The following is a 25,714-nucleotide window of genomic DNA, read 5'->3' as shown; positions in this document are numbered from 1 at the left end:
TCTGTAACTGCTTTGGTTCACCTCTCTGCCCCTTTAGAGGTTCAGAATTACCTACAAACAGGGCCAATCAAAATTTCATACCACCTGCAAACCTGTGAGGATCAGTTCCTGGAGTGAGTTGCAGAAGCACAGATTTCAAAACTATAAGTGTTACTGCATACTCAGTAGTTCCTTCCAAGCTTTGGAAATCACTTTCTGCAGAGATCAATAACAATTTTAAAATTCCAGTTTTCATTCAGAAAACTCTGCAAGAAATAATATGTATTTACACCAAGTATGCTTCCAGTTCCCCCAAATCATTTAAAAATGCTAACTACGTTCTAAATACAAACTTGTGTAGCAATTATTTAGCATGTATTAGACTTTAACTATACTACAATGGGTGCAAGTTTCAAAGTTAAAGCCATGAATTAGAGAATCAAAATGTAAACCCCAAAGCTTTTATTAAGTTAGTAAACGTAACAGATGTTTTGTTTAGTAACAAAATAGGATTGTAGTTAATTTGATTCAGGAAAACATCCCTATCTTCCATATATCTGCAGAAGCAACGGCTTTCAGCAACTATACTACCAGTATCTACAGTGAGGAACAAAGCTTGACATTTGATTGCCTGATCTTTCCATAAGTGTTTATACTTCTGTAGTCATGCCCAGTTAATGGTCCCCCCCGCCCCCCAGGGCACTTGCTCTTTAGAATAGCCAATGTGCAACAGTGTGCTCAGAAGTGAATGAAAAAGGAAAGTTTAAGAGGTCATGTGGGAAATACAATCTTATTAAGATCCACACAGTGCAATAGGATAGCCACCACCAGAGGTTTTTGTTCTCTCTTTGCTCAGTGAATAACCCTAAAGAACTCGACTGGATGTGATTCTGCTAATGCCATGGTGCTGAGAAAATATAACCCCTTTACTATCACCACCACCACCACCACCACCACCTTATGGGCTCTATGACATAATCACTCAGACTCAGTGTGAATTTTTGCCATGTTTCAGCTGACTCCAAAACTGCTCCTCAGCCTGCAGTTCATCTACAGACCATGGCACCAGACTTGTGGGAGAGAGTCCAAATGCAGTTGAATCAATAACAAGGTTTCCTCCAGAGAATGCACAGAATGGTACCTCTGGAACAGCCCCCAATGTATTCCAGAAACTGGCAGGTTTCATAAATCCGCTGGGGTGGCCAAATTAAGAGATTCCCTATTCAGGCAGTGGAGGGGAACCTATAGCCTTCCAGATGTTGTTTGACTACAACTCCTTGGCCATTAGCCAGCGTGGCTGGAGATGCTGGGAGGTTACCCATATTTGAGCTGGTTAGCAGTCTGAACCCAATAAAAGCCTGGTCACAGGGCCTCTAGCCTCCAGGACATCTGTCTCCTGGCCAGTATACAACAAAACACTCAGCACATGCCCTGCTATAAGTATTGGGCCACAACACTGCTGCATTCGTATCTGAAACTGTACCCGCACATCCCCACCCTTCTCCTGATTCCCTATCCACCCCTCCAATCAGTGGAGAGGTTAGCTAACAAGCACTGCAAAACATACTGAGCACTCCAAAAGTTGTGTTATTTATTACTTGCAAAAGGGAACTTGATGAAAACACATCAAAATCAAACTAGTCCCTTATGGAAGAAAGCTGAGATTGACATATGCATCTAAGGTCACATCCTGTTAAGATGTCTCACTTACACAATTAGTTTCCATTTGCACAGACAAGAATTTTCCTCCCTTCCCAATGCAGCCCCCACAAAACCTGGTACTTGGGGGGAATTCCCTGAAGCAGACTAGGCCTGGGCAATATATCAATATATCGCCCAGGACCAGTATGAGGGGCAGACCGTGATGATGGCTTCATTCAGCGGTATATGATGGGTGAAACCGCTGCCTCCTGAGTCCCTCTGCTACCAGCACCCAGAGGAGAAACACGCTGCAGCCAGGTGCTGGAGGCAGAGGGACTCAGGAACAGCGGCAGTTTTACCAGCGATATACTGTTGAGTTAAACTGCCATCACGGTCAGTCCTCATACTGGCACAGAGGGAGAAACAAGCTGCATCGGCGAGGCGCTGATACAGCTTGTTCCTCCCTTGCTTTTTTGAACTGCTTGGCTGAGGAGCACGCCACTGCCCTTGCCTTAGCCAAGCAGTTTTACGGAGCCCCCAACTAGCCCCCGGCTCGCATGACCCAACAGCGGGATTGGGCTCCATTAAAGTGCTCCCGCTCCCCATTTGAGGGAGCCCCGATTCTTCTCCTGCTTGCGTGTGAGTAGAAGGATTGAGGCTGCTCAGCTGGGAAGCGGGAGGCTTCTTGCCCCACCCCTGGCTAAGAAGCTCAAACAAGCCCCACATCCCTCCTCCTGTGCCTCTCGCCCATTTCAAGGCAGCGGCGGATGCTGCCTTAGCTGCCGCCACTGCCTTGGCGTTTACACACCTGCCTCATCCACTGCTGCCTTGACATGGGCGACAGGGGGCGCTGGAGGAGACGGCACTTTGGATGAGGCAGAAGCTGTGCGCGGTGGCCAGCAAGTGCCTTGTTCCTTCCCACTTCCTTTCTGAAATTGTGATATACTTGCCATACCATAATGTTTAGCTGGCAGTATATTACGATGTTGGAAAGCAGTTATCACCCAGCCTTAATGCAGACTGGGGAACGACAGGGGGGAGGGGAATTCCATTGCACCTGTTGGCTCTGCAATGCCTGATCTCTCCCTTGGCTCTTTGGGATGAAACTTACCAATTTTGGGATGAGAAGTTGGCAGTGCTGCTTCTGGGAATGCGGAGATTTGACAATTGTCCTGATAACTTGGGTAGTGAGGCTCTGGATGTCTGACCCGGCAAGGCTGCTGAACGTTTGTGTCTTGTACTACTGGGGGGGGGGGGGAGAGAGAGAGAAGGAAAATCAGGACTCATGAAAGGAATTCATCATTTGGTTTTGATTTTACACTTTTGACATGAATACCAAAGATGCAAGATTACAGTACGAAAAGGAATGAGCAGCAGCTGGAATTATTCTGGAAACAATGTGAACTGAAGAGCTCATATCACTCTTTGTTAAAGAGCAATGTGAAGACTTAGATTAGAATCCACAGATTTTTCTTTGCAAAGTGTGTTATTTAAATAGCTGGGTCCCTCATAACAGCAATCAACCAGTAACGAACTGAATTGTTTCTCTTGTAAGACAAGCAAGACTGAAAATATGTGTTTAATAGTTTAGCATAAAGTTCCAGCTTCAGTATGGAGGATTAAAACTGGAATTCAGAATGTAGGCAATCAAAAATTCAGATACATAAGTTCCTTATTATAAATACCAAAATTCTAGCATCTGCTGTTTTTCCTTTAAAAAAAATAGTGGTAATGCTTATCCAAAATGACTTACTAAGGATTTGCAGACATCCTTGTGCAAACAGCCAGAATTTTATCCCTTTCACTGGCCTGTCATTCTAAAATTTGATCAGATTCCCTATTTTTTTAAAAAAATTATCAATTCTAAATCAATTTTGCAACCACTTCTGAAATGTTGACATTTCATGTGGAGTATGTTTTATTAAGTTTACTTACCCTTACAGCATAGAACCTTTTCAATAAAGGTCAGTGGTCTCAAGACAATACTCATGCATATGGAGAAATATTTCAACTCATTAAAATGTTACCTGCTCTCATATACCCAATTTCACAACTACATGCAGTCTCAGGCTTGTATGTGGCTCAGTATAGGTCAGGACTGCTTGCATGTAGGGGGGGGAAAGTCCTTTGCAAATTGGGCATAATATTTACTATGATATTGCTAAAGGCTGCAATCATAAACACAATTTCCTGGAAGTAAATGCCATTGAAATCAATAGGGCTTACTTCTGAATATACTCCCCTAGGATTCCACTGTTCAACTGTAATCCTATATGCATTTCCATGAGATTAAGTCTCACTAAACTCAGTTTAGGATTTATTTTAAGTAGACATCCATAGGATTGCACTGTAAAGTCATTTGAGCTGCTGTCTTCCAATGGCCAGGTTTGTCTAAACCAGTTCGTCTTAAACTATGGTTTACTCATGAACATACCTCTACTCCTGCTGTGTGGGTCCCCCCATGTGGCTCAAACAAGCCACAGCATAGTGTTTCATGTCATTCAAACCCATACCATGGTTCCTTTGAAACAAGCAAACCACAAATAGCAAACAGTACAGGACAAATTAACCAAGAGCAACCCTTAGTTTATTTCTGAGCTTATCCCTTGCAGTCTGTTTGAAACAAACCATGGTCCAGGTTCAAATGATACAACAAACTTTGGCTTGTTTGAGTTGCGTGGGATAAACTTGTTTGAGTTGCGTGGGATAAACTGTGGCTTATCACAGTGGCTGAAGCAGCTTGCTGGGTCCCTAAATCAGAAATGTAAGCCTTAGGCATCTATAATTCCACTCAAGTATCCCAATAACATGTGCATATATGCATCAATTGCTTATTTTACTTACCAGACGTACCAGTAAAAACATCACCTTGGGATGGGCTTTCTGATATAATAGCTGTGGCCTCAACGCTTGATGTACGGTCAAAGGTCAGCGTGCCGGAGGTAGTGATCTGTCCTGAAGGAGTCACGGTGACTAAAAAAAAAGTGTAAAAACGTTTTCCAAATATTAGTGAAATGCTAATACCAATCAGCTAGAGGTCTCTTAATTTTTGCTTCCAAGTTGCAGAAACCAGCCCACTAACTCAGGGGTGACTGTGGCCCTCCAGATATCTGTAGACAACTCTAATAATCCCCACTTACTGGCTATGCTGGCTGGAGCTGATGGGAGTTGGGAATCCAGCAACATTTGGAAAGCACAGCTCAGCCACTCTTGCACCAACTCATAGTCAAACTTCCATTACATTTCAGAAAAAAACAGACACAGCCCTCCTCTGACACCACTGACAGAAGAAACAATCCAGAAGAAGTAGGATAAAGGCCTCCCAATTGCACTGAACAAAGAGACAGAGTCATTGGAAGGGAAACCTCAAATTTGGCCTACCAGCTGGAGAAGCTAATATAAAAAACCTTCATCTAAATATTCAAATTTTAGATAATCTATTATGCTAGTACTTCCTTAATGTGCTTGCCATTGCAACGCATACCACGACCATCTGCTGGTTGCTGAAGGGGAAAAAAACCTCACATTGCTTACTTTTCTGAATAAAAGTGAGAAAGCAGAAAGAAGAAGGATGGACATTTCATATGGATAACATTTATAAAGTTATTTTAACATTTCAACAGGCAAAGGATGTATATACATACGTATATGAATGATTGTGATTCATTTGACAAGGCTGTTTATTCCAAGAATGACTTACAAGTAGTAGCAGCAGTTCCAGGAAGCAGAGTGATGTTTTTTGGGGAATCCTTCTTCACTGGAGTTGTGGGCAATTCGTTTTCTTTTTTCCGTCTTTTATAGGGCACAAAGAGTCTCACAGGACCACTCTGGTAACAAGCAGAGAACACCGGTGCTCAGAGCTTCTCTGTCACGGCCATGGCTGTTTCTGTCAAACTGTCTTGCTCTGTGTCTCAAGCAACTGATTTGGGGTATCATGCAAGGGCAGCATTTGGTTTTTATTCACCCAATGACCCCTGCCAGTGGAAGTCCCGAACATGGACTTCTGCTTGTGCAATGAGGTTTCCCCCTTGCACCTCCTGAAACTGGTCCTGTAAGGGTTGGGAGAACCCCCAAAACAGCACATGGTGGGAGGAGATGGGGGTCATTCTGCTTGACAAGCTGAAATGTTTGCACAGATGTAACGCTTGTCATAGTGGGATGTTGTATCCCACCCCTAATTATTTAATTTAGCATTATAGTATTGTATTTGCGCTGCCAGAGTGAGGAAAGAGATGCTTGTGGGTGGTGGTGTTTGACCTCAGTGCCAAATGTACTTTACAATGTGGAAAGCAGGGTTTGTTTGTTTGTTTGTTTGCTTGCTTGCTTGTTTTAAAAAAGGAACATTTCCTTAGCCAGAAAGTCCACCTTTCCGCTGGATCTGAGAGGGGGTGATTTTCTTGAGGAAAGGAAAACCTGTTTTAAGGAGCAGACCCCGGTCCTGTCCGAGACCACTGCCACCTCCCTCCCTCTCTCCTACCAATGGTGGAATCAGTGTTGAGCAAGGCACCTCTATTCCTTTTGCACCATCATCGCTAGCAGGTCAGAGTGCTCCTGAAGCAGAAAAGAGACCCCAATCTTTTCAATAAAATTCCTGAGCCTTTCCTAGGAAACACTGGAGCAGATGAGAGCCATCCTTCCTGTTTCCAGAGCACTCCAACCTATTAGCAACAGTAGCACAAAGGGAAACAAGATGACTGATTTCACTGCCACAGTGGATTTCCACCTTGACATTGTAAAATTTGATCTGGAGGCTAGTAGACTATGGGAAATAGCCTGGCAGGCCCAATCTGGCCCATAGGCTCACCACCCCTGCTCTGGACAGTCCTAGGGAAAGGACCCTACACTTATCATGGTATACAATCACACAAGACTCAGAAAGCAGGCATTTTTCTGTTGCTGCCTCCACACTTATCTCAAGTGATCTTTAGAAAACATAGTAAAAATGTTCTTACTGAGGTGTGCATTTGAACAGGTTGCTTACAGATTATAATTGCTGAAGCTTAATTTACTCTTAATGAAGGCCACTTGACAGATTAATTTATTAGAAATTATATATGTATAAATAAATAAATAAATAGAATATGCATTTTTAAATAAGTACGTTGACAGAAAAATTACCCTCAATAATATTTCTTCCATCAGAAAGTCAGATACTGCAATCATAACAAAGTCTCAGTGAAGAGCCATCATATGAAAAGACCACCTTTCCTTTCTGCCTTTCCCTGCTAAGCAAAGCACACCTCGATCCATCAAGTTTACAGTTATTCCTTTCTTGAGATGCTCATAACATAAAATTACGGCCCTACAGTGTACCATTAGAGAGTCCCGCCAGTTTCTGCAACAGCAGCTGCACACTCACCAGACTCATGTCATCACAACAGGCAGCACAAGTGCATGAGGCAGCATGAGGATTTAATATCCCATCCTAAATTGGGGAAAGTAAAGAACAGTATCAGGGGAAAATACGCCTGGAGACCCATCCTATGCTCTACAGTACAAAGCAAAAGATCAAGTTCAGGGTTCCCAGCACCTTCTTGAACTGACTCCTAGAAGACCTAGTCTAGAATTCCTCCCAGCCACCCGCCCAGAAAATTAACATTCTGTTCTTTCTCATTCTGTTCTCTTCATGTTCTCTCTACTAATTGTTATTATTTTTAATGACTGATGTTTTAATGTATTTTTAATCTTTTGTTGGAAGCCGCCCAGAGTGGCTGGGGAAACCCAGCCAGGTGGGCGGGGTATAAATAAATAAATAATTTTATTGCTACTACTACTACTACTACTACTACTACTATTACTACAGTACTGATGCCACCCTGTGCACACACAACAAGCAGCAAGTCCCACTGCATTTAGTGGGGCTTACTTGTGAATTAACATTTTCTTTTTCTATTTTTATTTAAAAGCGGCTTAATATTTCAACAATCTCTAAGTAGTGCATATCATTAAAACAAAAGGACAACTGAAAATGCCTGCTTTCGGGTAACCACCCTATGATATTCTGCAGGGTGTGGCGGCATGAGCAGAATTCCCCAGATGATCTAAGTCAGTGGTTCTCAATTAGTTAATTACTGAGGACCCCCTATTTTTTTAAAAGCCAAGCCATGGACCCCCTACTTTTGAAAATTCTAATAAGTAGAATAAGTAGAATAAGTAGAACGAGCGTAGCTAGAGGGTGTCATGGAATACTACTCAATATTGATCTAGAGCAGATTCCAATGTATAGTTAGCAGAGTAAAAATTTAAACATGTTTCAGGTGATCACCGTGCGATATTAGTGGTGCCTTTAAACTGGCTGCCCTGCTCTCCCTTGTGCAAGGAACAATATATTGCTGCATATTGCCAGGTCGAAATCATTATCGCGGTATGATTACAAATCTGATTTTGGCCAATATATTGAAAAATCACAGCGCTATAACAGACCATAAAATGTGTGATATTACCATGCAAAAATGACAAAAAAGTTGGGGGAGAAGCAAGGGCTAGAGTCGCAGCCCCCCCCCCCCCGTGCATTCCGTGGACCCCCAGGGGTCCCCGGACCCCTAATTGGGAAGCATTGATCTAAGTGATCTTACAGGTCTATAAATGTGCACGTGGTCTTTCGGGAGTCGAGTTGTAACTCTTCTGAGACGAGAATTGGGACTGCCACTGTGCCCAGTTTCTCTGTGCCTGGGTGAGGGGGAGGGAGGAATGAGCTTCTGACTTTTGTAGGAAATAAATAAAAGAAAGAATGAAAGAGAGTCCACCATACATGAATAAGACACTGTAGCGGCCTTCCTGCATAGCGGATGCTTCTCTTCCAGTCCTTGCTGCTGGCTCTTCCAGCCATGGCTTCAAATTCAGTGGGGCTGTACCAAGTGTCCCCTTGTTTAATGCAACGTCCTCGACCACCTTGAAGAGGGCAAAACAACAAGCTTAGCTCCTGTTTAAGAATTGCTTTGTGCAGAGATGGCCCAGCTGAGCTTGGAAACAGCCTTTCTCTGCTATTTGTAGATCTTGCAAGGGCCTAGAGCAGGCACTTGGCCTAACTTCATGAGCCAGGGAGAAGAGAGGAATCTGGATATTCCGCTCATCCAGTGTCCCTGTACAGCCGTACCTTGGTTTTCAAATGCCTTGATACTCATATGTTTTGGCTCCCGAATGCCGCAAACCTGGAAGTGCGTGTTCTGGTTTGCAAACATTTTTTGGAAGCCGAACATGCAACACGGCTTCCACAGCTTCCGACTGAGTGCAGAAAGCTCCTGCAGCCTATCGGAAGCCACGCCTTGGTTTTTGAACATTTTCGGAAGTCGAACTGACTTCTGGAACAGCTTACGTTTGAGAACCAAGGTACGACTGTACGTTTCACTGATAGAGGACATTCAAAACAGATTTTATCAGAGAAGAGGGAAGGGCTGAGTCCCTGTTCTTCACAAAACAAGATTCTGGCCTGCCACAACCACAGGAATTTGAGGCTGAGCCACACTGCTCACTGTTGACTCTGAGGCTTCAAGAAGGAAAACAGAAGATTTATAATCACCCTCAGATCAGAAAGAGAGGAAGAGACACCTTACCTGAGCCAAGTCGGTTTTTGTACAGGATTCCACTGATATTTCTGCAACGCACAGGCAACTCATTGTCATACACAGAAGGATCCCAGTTGTATTTTGTTCCTGCTTTTTCTTGCCCAGATGTTAAAGGAGTAGGAGACTGAGGACCTATGGATTAATAGAAAGAAAACGAAGTCACACACAGCACACTCAGGTACTAACTCCTGCCTTTCCCACAGGAAGGCAAATGCCACTAGAACATCCTGGATTCACAAAGTGACTTCTGACCAATGTAACAAAATGGAACAACTATTTATTGCATTCATATACTGCTTTTCTGCCAAGGCACCCAGAGCAGTTCACAATTTTCCCAGTAGCAGAAGAAGAGTTTGGATCTGATATCCCGCTTTATCACTACCCGAAGGAGTCTCAAAGCGGCTAACATTCTCCTTTCCCTTCCTCCCCCACAACAAACACTCTGTGAGGTGAGTGGGGCTGAGAGACTTCAAAGAAGTGTGACTAGCCCAAGGTCACCCAGCAGCTGCATGTGGAGGAGCGGAGACGCGAACCCGGTTCCCCAGATTACGAGTCTACCGCTCTTAACCACTACACCAAACTGACTCTCTGTACCAGAACAAATAAATGATATAAAATGTAAAGAGGACTCTGTGGTGTGGTGGAGACAGTCCAACTGCAGCAGCCCCTGCCACCCCCCACTCTAGTTGGGAACTAGTTCCTTTAACAAAAGAAGAGGAAACAAATATTAAATCAAATATTTCTATATATCAAACAGCATATCTGTTTGAAATACAGAAATCATGTGGAATGGGGCAAAGGTCATTGTTGCTTTCCATTCAACCACAGTGGCATAGAGAGGAGACACACAATACAATTCTTCCACATGTTTCCCCCAGTTTGGCCATTACTAGTGCAACATGGGATGCAAGCATGCAGAAGCGCCAATCACATTGTTCTCATAGCATATGAACTGGCCCTGATTTACTGATTTCATAACACTGCATCAAATGAAAGAGAAGTTTTTCTTTAAAAAAAGGCATGGCACAGAAAAAACATTTGGGTGTTCCAAGTAGCTATTGCACCACCACCTGGAGAACAATAAGACAGCAGGCGAAGAACAGCTTGGAACTACAGTACAAATGGGATATTGAAGCTGAATTGTTTCCTTTCATGTCATTACTCAAGGCACCTGCAGTCATTTAGATAGTCCTGCTGGCTTTTCAAAAGAAAAAAAGGATTTAAATACAGAAACAAAGAGACAGAACTTATCAGTTATGTCCATACTTTTTCTTCAATGTTCAAAATTATAGTTTTACTCACAGTTTGCAAGCACAAGTCCTTCTCCAAGCCTGCAAAAGCCTACTGCTTCCAATATTTACTGGAACTGTCATTTACCAAAAACATGCTAGACCTGAATAACTGGATCAAAGCCAACATACCTGTAGTCCCATTTACTTGGACTAACAGCCTGACTGTAACACATTATACAGAACTCCAATTGAGCTGTGGTTTCCGTAAACATAGTACTCGCAATGATAACGTCTGAGTAATCTTTCATTTTACTTATTGTTATTCATTGTTTCACATGAATACATATACAGCAGAAAAGAACAACAAAATAAGTATGTAAGTTAACAGTTGTAAGCATAAATGTTTATAGATAAAAGCACACAGAGAGAGAGAGAGACTGAAGAACACATGCACAAACAAATCTTGGTGATTCATGTAGATTTAGCTTGTATAATGATTGCAGAAGCATGGGAAATGGAAAAGATGGCTGGATAAGATTTGGAAGATATCTGGCTAAGAAATGGGTAAGTTTTTGAAGAATAAAATTTTAGATTTAATAGTAGTGAATAAAATAATACAACACAAATAATTAAGGAATGGAAGAATCAACTCTATTGAGACATTTCCGGAAATCTGGAGTCCTTTTGCACTTTATTGGAATCAACACTAGACAAAGGAAACAGTTGTGATGGATATTCTATGCATGATATGAAATACATTTACGTTGCTATAGTTGTAATCATTGTAATAAAAAAGTAAACACACATACTGATGCACATTTATATTAATACTAAATTGAACAAGACCCGTGGGATAGCTCAGTCGGTAGAGCATGAGACTCTTAATCTCAGGGTCATGGGTTTGAGCCCCACTTTGGGCAAAAGATTCCTGCGTTGCAGGGGGTTGGACTAGATAATCCTTGTGGCCCCTTCCAACTCTACAATTCTATTATTCTGTCTTCCAATAGATCATGAGGGAACCTTCTGTTCCTGGGAAGGATTCCAGTTCAACAGAGGGGGAAGGGGCAGGTGATTTTAACCAGTACCCCCCTCCAGCCCCAACACATTCCAGAAGTTTTCCCCACCTCCAAAGAAGATTTCCAAGTATAGAGATGGTTGGAGGAGCAAGGAGGAATCTGTAGAAATCACCTCTCTTGCCCTTTTCCCCAAAGGGAGAATCCGATGAATGGAAATCCACTTATAGGAAGTGTGGGTCCAAGTCATTGTATTTATTTCGCGAAAATTCAATAAACATCCTGTCACAAAATCCTCTTTGCCTTCCATCTCTCATTTTAGAAATTTCCCTTAGCTACTTGAACTAACTCAAAGTACTTTCATCTGTCATTTCAGATATAAAAGTGAACAGTCAGAAAATACACCAACAAAATGTCAAGAGGTGATAAGCCAAACATGATGAGTTAACTGTCACAATAACCTTATCATTGCAAGGCATGAAACTAAACTTGAGGAGTGACACTTTAAAAAGCTTTGCAAGGCCACATAATACCTGATGCTAGAGATGCCGATGAGCCCTTTAAGCCTGCAGTCTCTACGATGCTGCCATCTGTGTGGACCACAATCAGAGTGGCTTTCTCAGTGTTCAAGCTGTCTCCAATTTGAAGAGCTGTCCTTCCAGACTGCAGAAGAAAGAGCTTTAGCTAATACAACTTGAAAGGGTTGTTATTCTTTTATATTAGTTTGCCTATAGATTTCTAAGTTAGTATGGAAATATCTAAGGTGGATTTGCACCTTTACAGGGGAGAGGAGAAATCTACATCTCCCTTCCTCAGCGTCCATTGTGCAGTTGCATAGACACAGTTCCCAGAGTATTCCTGGGCCAGTATGGATTGGATTGGGGCCAACAGGTAAATAAAACTAACTACAAGCAGAACATAAGACATACAACAGGGGTCCCCAAACTAAGGCCCGGGGGCCAGATGCAGCCCAATCGCCTTCTAAATGCGGCCCGCGGACGGTCCGGGAATCAGAGTGTTTTTACATAAGTAGAATGTGTCCCTTTTTAAAAATGCATCTCTGGGTTATTTGTGGGGCATAGGAATTTGTTCATGTTTTTTTTTTTTCAAAATATAGTCCGGCCCCCCACAAGGTCTGAGGGAAAGTGGACCGGCCCCCTGCTGAAAAAGTTTGCTGACCCCTGGCATACAACATTGAGAGAGGTCTCTGTCCCAAGGATCTTACAGTCTAGACTCTAGATGCTGCCTGTGCAAATTATGAACTATTTAAACAGTATTACATTATTGAGTTTTTACAAGTGATATAAAAGGGGCCATTGTAGAGTCAATGGCTACATCAGGGCAGCTTTATACATTTTCAAGTGATTGGCTACTCACTGATTCATGTTGAATCTACACTTGTTGGCAAACCTGGGTTTTCCTCTGTGTAATGTGTAAGGTTGCCCATAATGTAATTAAAAGGAAGAGTACACAATAATGTATTTATCCCACAAGCCCTGGATAAAAGCAACATCTGTGCAGTTGGATTGATGAATTGTCATAGCGACATACAAACACAGCTTTGATGTTACTTATCACAAACAAAATATTAAATATGAAGGAATAAATACTGGAGAAGAATGAATCAATCCTGACCTTACCAGCACATGTCCTGAAATAGATGCTGCATTTGCTACTGAAGTAGTGAATACGTTGTCTGCAGAGGCACCCACGTTGGCTACAGTTACTGTAGTCACTTCTGTAAAATATGGCCAAAATAATGTTTAATTTTCTGCTACAGCCTCCCATGGACCAGATAAATTCCATGCAGTAAAACATCCAAAACATAGTGACTGCACTTAAATGTAAAGTGGTGAGATGCAGTGGGAAACTTTCCCCTTTTACAGTGCAGTCCTGTGTGTGTGCCTACTCAGAAATATATTCCACTGAGTGCCAAGATTTAGTCCCAGTGTATGACTGAGGTCAATGTATGCAAGTATTTATAGAACTTTCTACTTCACTTGCTTTTTCAAGTGTTTATTTTTTTAACTGAGCAAAGCTTTATTGTATGCTACTTTGATATTTTATGCATTTCAGACATCCAGCCATAATTCCTGAGTGAGGCAAACTAAAAAATAAAACGTATAAATGCACAGACAAGTTATATTGCTGTGTTTAGGGTTGTCACATCTAACCACTACAAAGCAGGGCTCCGTGTCTTTCTTCAGTTGGCTGACAGGCGGAAATTAAACAGGCACAGCTCTCCCTTGGGAACTATAGAGGAATCGTACATCTGCTAGATTTCTGCTTGTCCAGCTGCTGTCAAAGCAGGCATGGGAAACCTGTGGCCCTCCGGACATTGAGATTCCAACTCTCATCATCACCAAACAGCAGGGCCAACACCTGGAAGGTCAAAAAGGTCAAAAAGACTCCCTACCACGGTATTAAAGGTCCAGTAGCCCTATGACTCAGGGAGCAGTAGAAATGAAACACTGCAGCCATGACAGTGACAACTTCTCCACTTTACTATGTATCGGAGCCGATTCACACATGCATGTGTACACGTGATTTCTATACACTTGACTAATAGCGGCTGAGGAACGTGCGAAGTACTTCCACAGAGCAGAGTGGTGTCTGATGCAATACGAGCATTCAAAACGTGATGTTACAAAAACAGATGGGGGTCCATTTACACTCCTTGAAGCGCACGAGCGCGAACCAGCCAAGCGTCAGGGACGAAGCTGAACAGAGTGGCTGGGTGGGTGCCTCTGCGCATGCGCCGGGTGCGCTGACCTGCGAAGGCAGCCGCGGTGGCCTCGTCGCTGCTCGGCAGGGACTCGGCTCCCATCTCGATGTGTTCGGCATCCGCCGCCATTACGGTCACGGCCGTCACCTCCTCTTCCTCTGGTGGCTCCGCCCCCGAGCTGCTTGACTCCACACGCTGCTGGTGCTCCGACCCGTCTGCGGCCGCGGCAGCTGCCGCCGCAGCAGCAACTGCAGCGGCGGCAGCTACCGCCGCCGCCTCTGCCAAGCCCAGTTGCTTCGCGGCCGAGTCAGAGTCCTCCATCCGAAAAGGCCTTTAGCCGGGGGTGTTGGAGGGGGACGCGGGTGGGGGGGCGAAGCGAGCTGAGCCGAGGCCGTCCGATTGAGATTTCGTCTCCGATCTCACCCGAGCGCCTCTTTGACGGCTCCCGAGTGACGAAACGAACTGCCCAAGGCCCTCTCCGATCTTGCCCGAGTACCCTCCCGAGTGCTGCCGATGGCAACCCTGGCCGAGGCCTCCGGAGCCCCGCTTCGGTCTCACCCGAAAAATCCCGAATAGCTCCCGATCTAAGCCGACCTCTTCCGATCAGCCTAATTCCCAATTGAAGAGATCTAGAACGAGGCCGAAAGCTTGCGAAGGCGCCCGAACTGGTCCAAGTTCGTCTCGGCTTCTCAAAACCGGCGACCGACGGCGATTGCCGAAGAGACCCGAGTCTTTCCGGCTATAACCGAATCGGAGGGCGTAAGCGGGAAGCGAGCGGGAAAGGCCGAACAGGCATTTCTGAATCCCGCCCCTCACAATCCCAGGCCACCGGAGCTGTCCGATTCAGCCCGAATGCCTGAGCTCCGAAATCTGTTGTGCAATCCCGCCCGCGCGAAAAGCAACGAACGGCAGTATGCGGAGGTTCACGAGGCCCGAGTGAGGCTGCGCAAGGACTATCGGGATATTGGAGGAACTGAGGCGGGGCGGAGAGCGAGCGGGAGGCGGGGGGGAGCGAAAAAATGGCGTCCGTCAGGCGAGGTGAGCTTAGTGCTGCTAAGGCGCCGCTATTATCACCAGGGCGAGTGAGGGGAGGCAGGCCCGGTTCCCCTAATCATGCGCGCGGCTCCAGAGCCTGGTGACGAGGCCGCCGGTTGCTCACTGGGCTGCGTTGGCCTTGCCTGGTATTAGGTTTCCATGGCAACAGAGAAGCGAAAATGCGCGTTCTTGCTCGGAGTGGCGTTTTATTCCTCAGTAAACGAGGCTCAGATTGCAACCCCGCAGTCCGTTCTTAAGTACGTCCACGCAGGAATTTTTCTGCGTTTTGTAAGTGTTGGTGATTAGGGCTTAGGTGTCTAGTTCTCATTGAGGCGGCAAGTCTCTTAAGCAGAGCGCTATCGCCTCTGACAGGGGCGGAGTGTTAGCCTGATTGAATGCTTCTCCAATGGGCACCCTCCAACATAAAATTATTTTACATAGGAAACTAGATATCAGGGTGAAAGGTGGTGTTTCAGCTTAGCCTTTTACCTGACATTTCTTTTCTATATGGAGGGGATTTTCGGTATCGAGAAGTAATTCATTTAATTGCAAAAGCCCCCTCCTACAGCCATAATTAAATCAGTATAGTTCAGGGGTGGTGAGCATTGGAGTCAAATGCAGCCCTCCTGTCCTGCAGCTAGCCTTGGGCCCACACCCTTTACAGAGGCACTGCTCTGCGCTCTCCTCTTTTTTTTCTTTTTCTTTTTTTTACCTCCCTGGAATGTGGCCTTGAACTGTGGCTGCCTGGATTGAAAGGTGTATGTGTTTGTGTGTACACCCCTGGCTTTTGTGTGTCTAGAATGCAGCCTGTACAAAAGTGAGAGTCCTAGCGGTTGCTCCGCCCATTTTTGCCTCCTGCCCTGCCCATCACTGGTGTCCTGCCTCTGGATGGTTCTTTATGAGAGAATGCAGCTCTCAAACTGAAAAAGGTTCCCCACCCCTACCTTAGACACAGGTTTGCCACCTCAAGTGACAACAGAGCCAAAATCTCATTACATTAAATTGATTTTTTTTCTCCCTAGTAATTGTGATCAGGCCTGCAGCTTTTTGAATGACTATCTAGTCTGTTTACTGTGAGCTTTTATGAGTGATGAAGTAGACTGTTGCCTACAGCAACCAAAGCTTAAGCATCCAATTATTCTAAGCAGTTTTGACTTTCAAAGTACACAGAATTATTGGAGAGCAAAATTGTACAGTAGTGTGGGGGTGGGGAACCTATGGTGCTCCAGGTTCCCCACCCCTGCACTATTTAAGCACTCAAGCACTCACCATCCTTAGCTATTGGCCATGTTGGTTGGAGCTGCTTGGAGTTGGGGAAGGCTGATGCATAGATTACTGGACATACCTGGGACCTTGGTCCAAACATGGGTGACTTTGAGCCAACTGCTGTCATAATAACTTAATTCTCAGCTTATTGTAAGGATAAAAGGGGTGGGCTAGAGCAGTGTTTTTCAACCACTGTTCCGCGGCACACTAGTGTGCCGCGAGATGTTGCCTGGTGTGCCGTGGGAAAAATGGAAAAATTACTTTATATATAGTCAATATAGGCACAGAGTTAATTTTTTTAACATTTTCTAATGGTGGTGTGCCTCGTGATTTTTTTCATGAAACAAGTGTGCCTTTGCCCAAAAAAGGTTGAAAAACACTGGGCTAGAGGATATGTACCCTGAGCACAGGGGAGAAAAAGTGGGATGAATATGTATCCCCCAAAATGAGATGTATTTGTGGGAAATGCCCCTCTGCTTACTGAATGGGATGCCACATTTGTCACTTCAGAGCAGTCAAGAGTGACCACACATTAATGGCTGTGGGTCAAATCCAGCAAAGCCATTGCATGAGCAGAACAACTTTGATTTGTGCAACAGAGCTCCCTCTCCTACAACTGAACACTCCTCCATATCTGCTCTGGAGGGCCAGTGGAAGGGAACCCTGAGCAAATCAGGGAATGGTGTGGATGGAGGGGGTGCTCTGCTGCATGTGTGGAAGTTTCTCTTACAACATTACTTTGTTGGTTACAACCCTTATTACTCTTAGCCCTTTATTTTTGCTGTTTAATATGGCTGCTTCACTATATTATTAGGTGCTTGGGGTTCACAAAAATAATTCAGCCAATAACACAGGCATTGTGATTCTTATTGGGAGTGTTTCTGTGACCATGTACTTGAAATACATGGGCTGTGTGTGTGTGTGTGTGTGTGTGTAATAGTTATGGGTTGGAGGGGTGCAGATGGCATTAGTAATGTAATGAATAATATAAACTCTCATGTGGGACTGTTCACAGAGATATGTATTATTATTTTTAAGTGGCATTCATCAGACTGTAGATGTTTGATTAGATGGAGAGGGTATCCATACCTATCAGTTGCTTAAACATAGTGTACCATAAGCTATTTTACATTAAATATAATTTCAGGCTACACCTCCATCTTACAGTCATGCCCACATCTTATGAATTTTTTGCACTATAATGTGTAACTTCAACTACATCTAAAGGTTTATTTTGTTTCAACCTAAAGACTGACTTAGGCCCCTGTTGAAATAATTCACAGACTTAGAAACCATAGCATGCTTAATTCACTAGAGGGGGATAGAGAACTGCTTTGTGTAACTAGGCTTTACATCAAGCATTTTATGCAAGCCTAATAATGCAGTGTTTTTCAACCACTGTTCCGCGGCACACTAGTGTGCCGCGAGATGTTGCCTGGTGTGCCGTGGGAAAAATTGAAAAATTCGAAAGATTTTTTAAAAAAAAAAAAAAAAAAAGTCAAATTTTCGCCCACTGGGTGGGCGCCGGACTGTGTCCTGGGTATGGGGGGTGGGGTTTTTGACCCCACCCTTGGCCAGCAGGGGCGCCGATTGGCGCTCCCTAGGGGGACACCCTCCACTTTTCTAATGGTGGTGTGCCTCGTGATTTTTTTCATGAAACAAGTGTGCCTTTGCCCAAAAAACGTTGAAAAACACTGTAATAATGTATGACATTGATGAATGACTGAATTATTTATGTCCTTCCTAGTTTTGTTACTTCTTGCTTTAAAACGTAACATTCTGCTCAGTTTTAGGCTTTAGTTCTATAACCTCCGTGCATGTTTGTGCAGCAATAAGTTCCATTGTGTTCTTTATGGCTTACTTCAGTAGTGTGTTTAGGACTGTAGCCCTAAACTGAAAAATATGCCCAAGATGACTTAAGTGGTTTGTAAATTGCAGCATTATCCTTGCAGGGAGTAGGGGTGGTATGAAATACATCTTTCAGCATTGTGTTTACAGCTCTGAAGTGAGCTGTTCATGTTCTAACTGGCTACTGTCATAGCTTAAATTGTTTTCCCAGTAGCTCTGAAAAAAAGTAATTTCTGCTGTACAACATGTATTCAGCCATTCTTAGGTTTTTAATCTTTGGTCCAAAAATTATAGACTCAGCTAATTATTATTTTTGTCTTATATACAGGAAGAGCAGCATCTGTTGTATCCTTTCTTATTCATTCAGATGATGAAATAATTTTGCTTCTTTCTATCTGTGATTTTCAAATGTAATGTGTTATGTGGGTGCTTCTTTGGGTTTCCTCAATGAGGACTATGGACTGTCAAGCATGTTGCAGAATATAATGTGATGCAGGTATTCAGTAGCAAACAAATTGACATGGGGAATACTACTTGAAGACATCTGAAGGCAGCCATGTTTAGGGAAGTTTTCAGTATTTGATGTTTTATCGTATTTTTAATACTCTGTTGGGAGCTGCACAGAGTGGCTGGGGAAACCCAGCCATATGGGCGGGGTATAAATAAATAAATAAATAAATAAATAAATAATTATTATTACTGAAGGTGGAAAGTTTTAAAACTACTGTTATGTTTCATTATACTCCGATAAGTTTTAGTTTGTAAATTCGTAGTGAAATTTAATATATACGAAAGCAGTATATGTTGTCACTGATTACTGTATAAGTACTAGAACCTGATTAATCTATAGTCTGGGAAACTAAAAAATGAAATAATCAGAGTGGTCTCCATAAAATAGAGTTGTATCCATTGGTCTTACTCAGCTGATGATAAGGGTTATATCAGCAGAATGGATCAGGAAGCAATTTTCTTTGATTTCTCCTCTCATTGCAGTCATCCCCCCCCCACCATGTCCACCCAAATCTGCTCTGGAGGGTCCCCCAACACTCCGGACACATGGGTGATACAGTTTGTAACAAGTTCCCCAAAAGGCATTCTAGACAGTCTTCAAATATTTCTGCTGCTACAATTCCTTCATTTTCATTTTCATTCTCATTCCTTCAGTCTGGAGAATGTGAATACTCAGTTCTGTTTCAGTAGAACTGATGTCCACTCCACAAGCTGGAATGTAGCTATTATCTGTAGGTCTTTTACAGCGCTGTGGTTTAAACCACAGAGCCTAGGGCTTGCCGATCAGAAGGTCGGCGGTTTGAATCCCCGTGACGGGTTCAGCTCCCGTTGTTCAGTCCCTGCTCCTGCCAACCTAGCAGTTTGAAAGCACATCAAAGTGCAAGTAGATAAATAGGTACTGCTTCGGCGAGAAGGTGTTTCCATGCACTGCTCTGGTTCACCAGAAAGTGGCTTAGTCATGCTGGCCACATGACCCGGAAGCTGTCTGCAGACAAACGCCGGCTCCCTCAGCCTATAGAGTGAGATGAGTGCCACGACCCCAGAGTCGTCCGTGACTGGACCTAATGGTCAGGGGTCCCTTTACCTTATGCATGCCTACTCAGAAATAAGTCTCATTCCAGTCAGTGGGACTTAACTAAATGGGCATGGCTGCTTCAGATTCATTCTTTCAAATAAATACCGTATATGACTGTATGAGTGTGCAGGGTGCCTACAGGCATTGTTTCCAAGAGCAAGTACAGCACTTTCAGGAATTCATGTGTTCCAGCAAAACTGGTGTATATGCTTTTTTCTGTAAAAATAGAAAGGGACCATGAAAACAATGCAGAGGAAGCACACTTCAGCTATTTAAGCATTGCTCTGTTTTGGAAGGTTGACTCCTTATGTGTTGTTGTTGGATTTATAGAACTGAAGAAAAATGACAGAAATCAGCAATTGTTTGTGTTTGTGCATTTCAGGTGTCCTTCAGGAATTTATAAGATAAGTAAAGGAAGAAGAGGTAAAATCAGTCATGGTTAAGTGGGCGAAGGATTTTGTTTACAATATACAAATGGAGGAATGGGAAAATTTATGGAGTAGGGATTTGAAATTCGCGGCTTGCTTCACTATAAAAGAAAACTTTATGAAGATGCTATGCTATACAGGTCATACTCCCAGCAAACTGTCCAAAATGTACAGAACCAACTCAAATTTATGCTGGAGGTGTAGAGAGTTAGAGGGAACGATGTACCACATAGGGTGAGGTTGCAAAAAAAATAATGAGCTTTTGGGAACGTATATATATAATGACTTTTTAAAACTGTTCAAAATAACATTTAATAAAAAAACGGAAGCCTTCGTGTCTTAGGCATAATGGCACCAGAAACCCCAAGAGAGAAAAGAAGGATCTTTTTGCCTGTAACAACGGCAGCGAGGATGCTGATTGCCAAGGGGTGGAAAGGAGATACAGTAAAATTCCATCAAAAGAGGAGTGGCAAGTAAAACTGTTTGAATATATGGAACTAGCATATATGAAGGAAAAGATCAGAGATCGGTTGACCCAAAAGTAAGAAAGGGAATGGGAGATTTCAGACAATATTTAAAAGAACAGTGTCCCCATATAAAAACTTTAGAATGCTTTGAATAACATTTGGAATTGAATAAGGTATAAAGAACACAAACAAGATTTAATAAAGTTTAAGCTTATTGAATAAATAGAGGCAAGTATTTAAGGAAACAAAGAACCCATATCAAGGAAGTCGGAAGTTGAGGGCTGGAGTATTTTTGTGCATTTGCGATGTATTGTTCTATTTCTTTTTGTTTGTAAGAGATGCATTGTGTTTCTTTTGTTCTGTTTTTCTTTTTCTTCTTTTTCTAAGCTTTCTTTGTGTGTATGTGTTGATTTTAAACCAATAAAGATTGAATTTTTAAAAAAGGAATTTATAAGATAACCATGATGTTATCAACTTATTCCACTTTATACTGGGTTATTCCCAACCTCTTAGTGTGAAATTAGCTGAGATTTTCTTAGCATGATAGCGTGAGTTGCATTTCCCAGTTAAAACCTTGCTTATAGATTGTCCCTGAACCTGGGCTCAGCGTGGTTTATACATTTGGATGGAGAAATGCACACGTGGTTCTCATTGTCATGAATGGAATGGCAAAACCCTCCACATGTGAATCATTTACTCTCCATTACCAGTCCCCTCTGCTAGAATGCAGCTCAGCTCACACTTTCGATTAAGCAAAACACCACAGAAATCTTTGGAAGATACAACACAAACTCTTATGTCAGGAGTTCCTAAACCAGCCTGTGAACCACCACAAGCTTCATTCAGGTGCTCCACGGCATGTCTGTGGATTTTGCAGTTGGAGAAGGCGCATCTATCAGATTGAATATGCCTATTGATTTTTAATTGTATTTTTATTGCTTATTATATTTCTTATATTGTATTTCATTGTATTACAATTTTAAATCTATGGATTTACAATTGCTAGAAGAAGCAGAAAAACATTAAACCATTATCATTTCTTCATAGGAGGTATTGCAGAAACCTTAGTTTATCCTGACCTAGATTGCTATTAAGTTCTGTGGCACATTTCAGTCTATAAAATACAATGCAGTTTATTTTTCCTCACACCAACTCCTTTAGGAAGGTTAGAATGTGGCAGAACAATTGTGTTGAAGGCCACCTGGTGAGCTTAGTGATTCAGTTGGGAGCTTCCAAATCCAGTCCTAATGTGCTTCAAGGTTACAGATCTGATGAGCCAGCTGTCATGAGCACTGCCATCTCAGGTTTTTCTGATCTCGGTCAGTAGACATTGCAAGTTTAATGGGTGGTATTTAAACTCAGTTTTTCTGGGTATAGATCCACTGAAATTAACAAACCTAACTTTTAGTCATGTTCATTTCAGTGAGTCCACTCTGATTAAACCTTAGCTGAATACTAGTCAATAAAATTCAAGTAGGTGGGTGGTTCTTCTTACAACTAGAATGGTGCTTATAATATTTAGTGTGTTGGAATCTTAAGATGTAGGGTGGAATTAGAATAGGAATTTGGCTGAGCCAGGATTGTAAAGTCCTGGGTATTTCCAGTCCATGGCCAGTAATTTTATTTTCTAAGACTTTGAGGACTGAAATACCAGTGTACATTATTTTGAAAGTGTAAATAACCCAACAAAGGCTTCTGTCACTTGAAAATTCATACTCCAAATCATACAGGATTTTCATAAAGCCACTGCAGGAATAGTCTTCCTCTTAATGGACTGTGAAAGTTAAATTGCCTTTGATCTTGTTCTCAGCCTTTATAAAATCCCTGTAAAACAAAGCCTGTGGCTTGAACAAATAGTTTTATACAGATACCATTTTAAAAACTTTTTTTAACTTTAACAAGACCTTCTGTATCAACAGTTTTCACAATAAATGTTTCATCGAAGGCTTACATTGTCATACCTTGAGAGAGCCCATAGCTCTATAGCAGTTCACATGCTTTTTATGCAGGAGGTCCCTGGTCAACCTCTAGTTAACAGGATCTCAACTAGCAGGGCTAAGAAACCCCTCTCTATCTAAAACCTTGGAGTGTTGCTGTCTGAAGTGTGTGGGGTGTGTGGTGGGACATGATCTGATTGTATTAAAACCAATTTCCTTGACAGAAACTGCCAGCTGTCATCAGTTCCCTTACAGATTCTTTTCTGTTTAAATGTAGTTTATTATATATTTTATTTTTTAGCAACCCTGATGATGATTATTTATAAAAGTAAGTTAATTCAAATACACAGCTAAAATAGCTGTATTATGGACCTCTTGTTACTTGTCTTTTTTCATCATTTATACTTTGCTCATTGGCAGGTCAGGTTTTCACGTATCCAGATGATTTCTTAGCTCTTGATCTCATATTGCTGTTCATTATGGCAGTTCTTGAAGCAATCAGGCTATACTTTGGTAAGTTGGATAGCAGCATGCACATTAGAATCATGGTTAAATATTAATCCTTTGGTAAGGATACATGTTGGAACATGCTGATTCATGACAACTAACCAATTATTTTACAACACATTTAAATACTTTTAATGTTAAATATTAAAATGGCTGACTGACCTACATGGGTAAAAGTGCAAATGAGACTTTGCTAAATGCTAGTTAAATAAGGGATATATTTGTCAAGTTCACACTCCAGTCAAATGCATGTTTGCCTGGATGTAAGTTCTAAAGTAAGTGTCTATCAGTTGCATCCTAAAAGAGGGCAATTTTACTAAACCATAAAAATCAGGACCAGAGGCTGTGCTCAGGGGCGTAGGAAGGGGGGCGGACCACCCTGGGTGCCCTCACTGAGGGGGTGACATTCGGTGCACCCATGACTCCCAAGCTTACCCTGAACTGTCAGCCTAAGGGGGCAGCTGTGCTGCTTTGTCAGCGGCATTCCCCGCTTCCTCCTCCATTTTGACAGCTTGGGGGAGGTTTGGGAGTCGCGGGTGGGCGGCGTGCCGAATGTCCGCCATGGGCGGCTCGCTTCACCCCCACAAGCAGCTTGCTCCGCCCCCGTGGGCGGCTCGCTCCACCCCTGGCTGCAGGGCATGCACAACCAAGTGGCTATCCCACGCCTGGGAGGGCACCCTCTGTGCCACGCCCCCCTTGGGAGTACGCCTGCCCTGGGCAGCACGGCCATATGCTCCGCTGCTGGCTGTGCTGTGCCATTACTATCCTAGCAGTGGCACCACTGCCACTTACTAAGACAGGGCAGAGAGATTGGGTCTGTATCAGTTTAGTAGCAGAAGCACCAAATTGGCTTTCACCAGTGTGCCCACACAGCCCTGCCCATGTCCCTGCCCTGCCCTTCTTGGTAAGTAGATGGAATGCTGTTGATAGAAGGGGGGGGGGTGCAGCAACAGCCCTACTGCACTAGGTACCCGAGAGTATTGCTGGGTTCTGTGGATCATGGTGGTTGAAAAGGGGAAGATACAATGAAAGGGAAGGCTCTGCTTCTTAGCTATATCAACACAAAAGCACTGTAAAAAGGAATAGCACTGGTATTTCTCTTATAAACTCCAGTGTACATTGTGTTATCCTCGGAAGGCTCTCCTGGCCCAAGAATGATCATAGCTATCATGCTAGGTGCAGCTAGTAAAAGGCCATTATAGTCGCTTTGAATTTGTATTTTTGTGAGCTATCACATTCATCATTTGTCAATTGTGCTTGTGTTTTTGTTTTTTTTTTAACTTTGCTAGGTACCAAAGGGAATCTAACAGAAGAAGAGTATCCATTGGGTATCAGTCTTGTGATCACTGCCGGCAGCATAATCCTATCCATCTACTTTCTGGTGTGGCAAACATATGTCCTGCGAGCAGATGTCATCATTAATGTTGTACTGCTTGTCACATGTGGACTTGAAGCAATCCTGCAAGTCATAGCCATTGCTGCATTTGTCAGTTAACTCACGTTGTTATCTGTGGTGAACCTATCTTCTGTATTTTCTTCAAAAAGAAGAAATACAGATTTTTAATTGATCCTTGTAAAAGTACATGGACTTGATGTTCTCGAGTATAAACACTTCCATAACTGTTCTTACTACATTGCAAAGTTCCATGAGGCCATCATGAACTAACATATAACACATTCTGCAGGGTTATTCTTAGCATAGCTTATTTAGTGGTGGTCTCTGCTTTGAAGTTTGGAGTTAAATGTTGATACTCAAATCAAAGCTGATCCACATTTTTTGTGGCAGACAAGCTTGCTGTTTGTCTTTTGCCTGCCTTTGGTGAGCACCACATTGTTTCAAGGAAAATATGCTTCTACAAATGTAGAAATTCATGCTGTGGACAGATCCTAGGGATTACCCACAGTTCCCCGGTGTGTGTATACCATATGATTAGAGGCATTGACCTCTTGTTCTAGGGAAGATACATGGTAGATAGGTAGCAATAAAGTGCTTCATAAAGCTTGAATCATCTCTCAAAATAAATATAGCCAGACTCTTGTGATTAATTTTTGCAGCTCTTTGAGGTGATTACTCATTTCAGTGGTCTTAACAGTGGAATCAGTGAAACTAAATCACATGTTATTGTACTGTATCATACTATGCATAAGCATTTATAGTGAAAATTTCAAAAGAATGTAACAATCTTTTAAAAGTTACTTGAAACTGGTATCTTAGCTGTACGTTATCATAAGCCTAATTCCCAGTTAAAGTCAGAATTACAGGTTTCTAAGAATTGTTTTCAAAATATTTTAAAGATATATTTTATTAATGAAAGAGCAATATCCAGTGTTGCACGAGCAGACACCCCCCCCCCCATTCTCCTTTCCCATGCAGCCCTCATCCCCACCCAGCAGCTCTGGAGGGTCACCGTAACCTTCCAGGGCAGGTTTGGGTATGTGCAGGAGGAGACAACCTTATTTCACAAATGGTGCCTGTTTTTCTACAA

The 25,714-nt window shown here is 42.9% G+C and overlaps 2 protein-coding genes across 9 annotated transcripts in view; one reads left to right on the top strand and one right to left on the bottom strand.

The window, feature by feature from the left end:
- DEAF1 (DEAF1 transcription factor) overlaps positions 1-14,509 on the bottom strand; it is a 31,102-nt gene extending 16,593 nt beyond the window's left edge. For 3 of the 6 annotated variants that reach the window (XM_033155760.1, XM_033155725.1, XM_033155770.1), the window contains exons 1-9: positions 14,203-14,509; positions 13,071-13,168; positions 11,964-12,093; positions 9,174-9,317; positions 8,372-8,511; positions 6,980-7,045; positions 5,321-5,447; positions 4,465-4,593; positions 2,732-2,863 (exon numbers count right to left, since the gene is read on the bottom strand). In XM_033155760.1, the coding sequence (XP_033011651.1) occupies positions 2,732-2,863; positions 4,465-4,593; positions 5,321-5,447; positions 6,980-7,045; positions 8,372-8,511; positions 9,174-9,317; positions 11,964-12,093; positions 13,071-13,168; positions 14,203-14,476 (1,240 nt within the window). In that variant the 5' untranslated portion in view covers positions 14,477-14,509. The remainder of the gene's footprint in view (positions 1-2,731; positions 2,864-4,464; positions 4,594-5,320; positions 5,448-6,979; positions 7,046-8,371; positions 8,512-9,173; positions 9,318-11,963; positions 12,094-13,070; positions 13,169-14,202) is intronic. The other 3 variants (XM_033155734.1, XM_033155743.1, XM_033155752.1) reach the window with 3 other exon arrangements.
- On the top strand, positions 14,510-24,952 carry TMEM80 (transmembrane protein 80). 3 transcript variants are annotated; one of them, XM_033155790.1, is made up of 5 exons: positions 14,510-15,193; positions 18,633-18,649; positions 22,956-23,049; positions 23,142-23,234; positions 24,518-24,723. In XM_033155790.1, the coding sequence occupies exons 1-5, from the start codon at positions 15,175-15,177 to the stop codon at positions 24,721-24,723; spliced, it is 429 nt and encodes a 142-aa protein (XP_033011681.1). In that variant the 5' UTR covers positions 14,510-15,174. The 3 variants fall into 3 exon arrangements, with proteins under 3 accessions (XP_033011681.1, XP_033011689.1, XP_033011673.1); XM_033155798.1 differs by lacking the exons at positions 18,633-18,649; positions 22,956-23,049 and having other exon boundaries at positions 24,518-24,952; XM_033155782.1 differs by lacking the exons at positions 14,510-15,193; positions 18,633-18,649; positions 22,956-23,049 and adding an exon at positions 19,898-20,312 and having other exon boundaries at positions 24,518-24,952.
- Positions 24,953-25,714: the final 762 nt, after the last annotated feature.

Source organism: Lacerta agilis, chromosome 1 (assembly GCF_009819535.1).
Source record: "Lacerta agilis isolate rLacAgi1 chromosome 1, rLacAgi1.pri, whole genome shotgun sequence".
Classification (NCBI taxonomy): domain Eukaryota; kingdom Metazoa; phylum Chordata; class Lepidosauria; order Squamata; family Lacertidae; genus Lacerta; species Lacerta agilis.
This window is presented reverse-complemented; position numbering and strand designations above follow the sequence as displayed.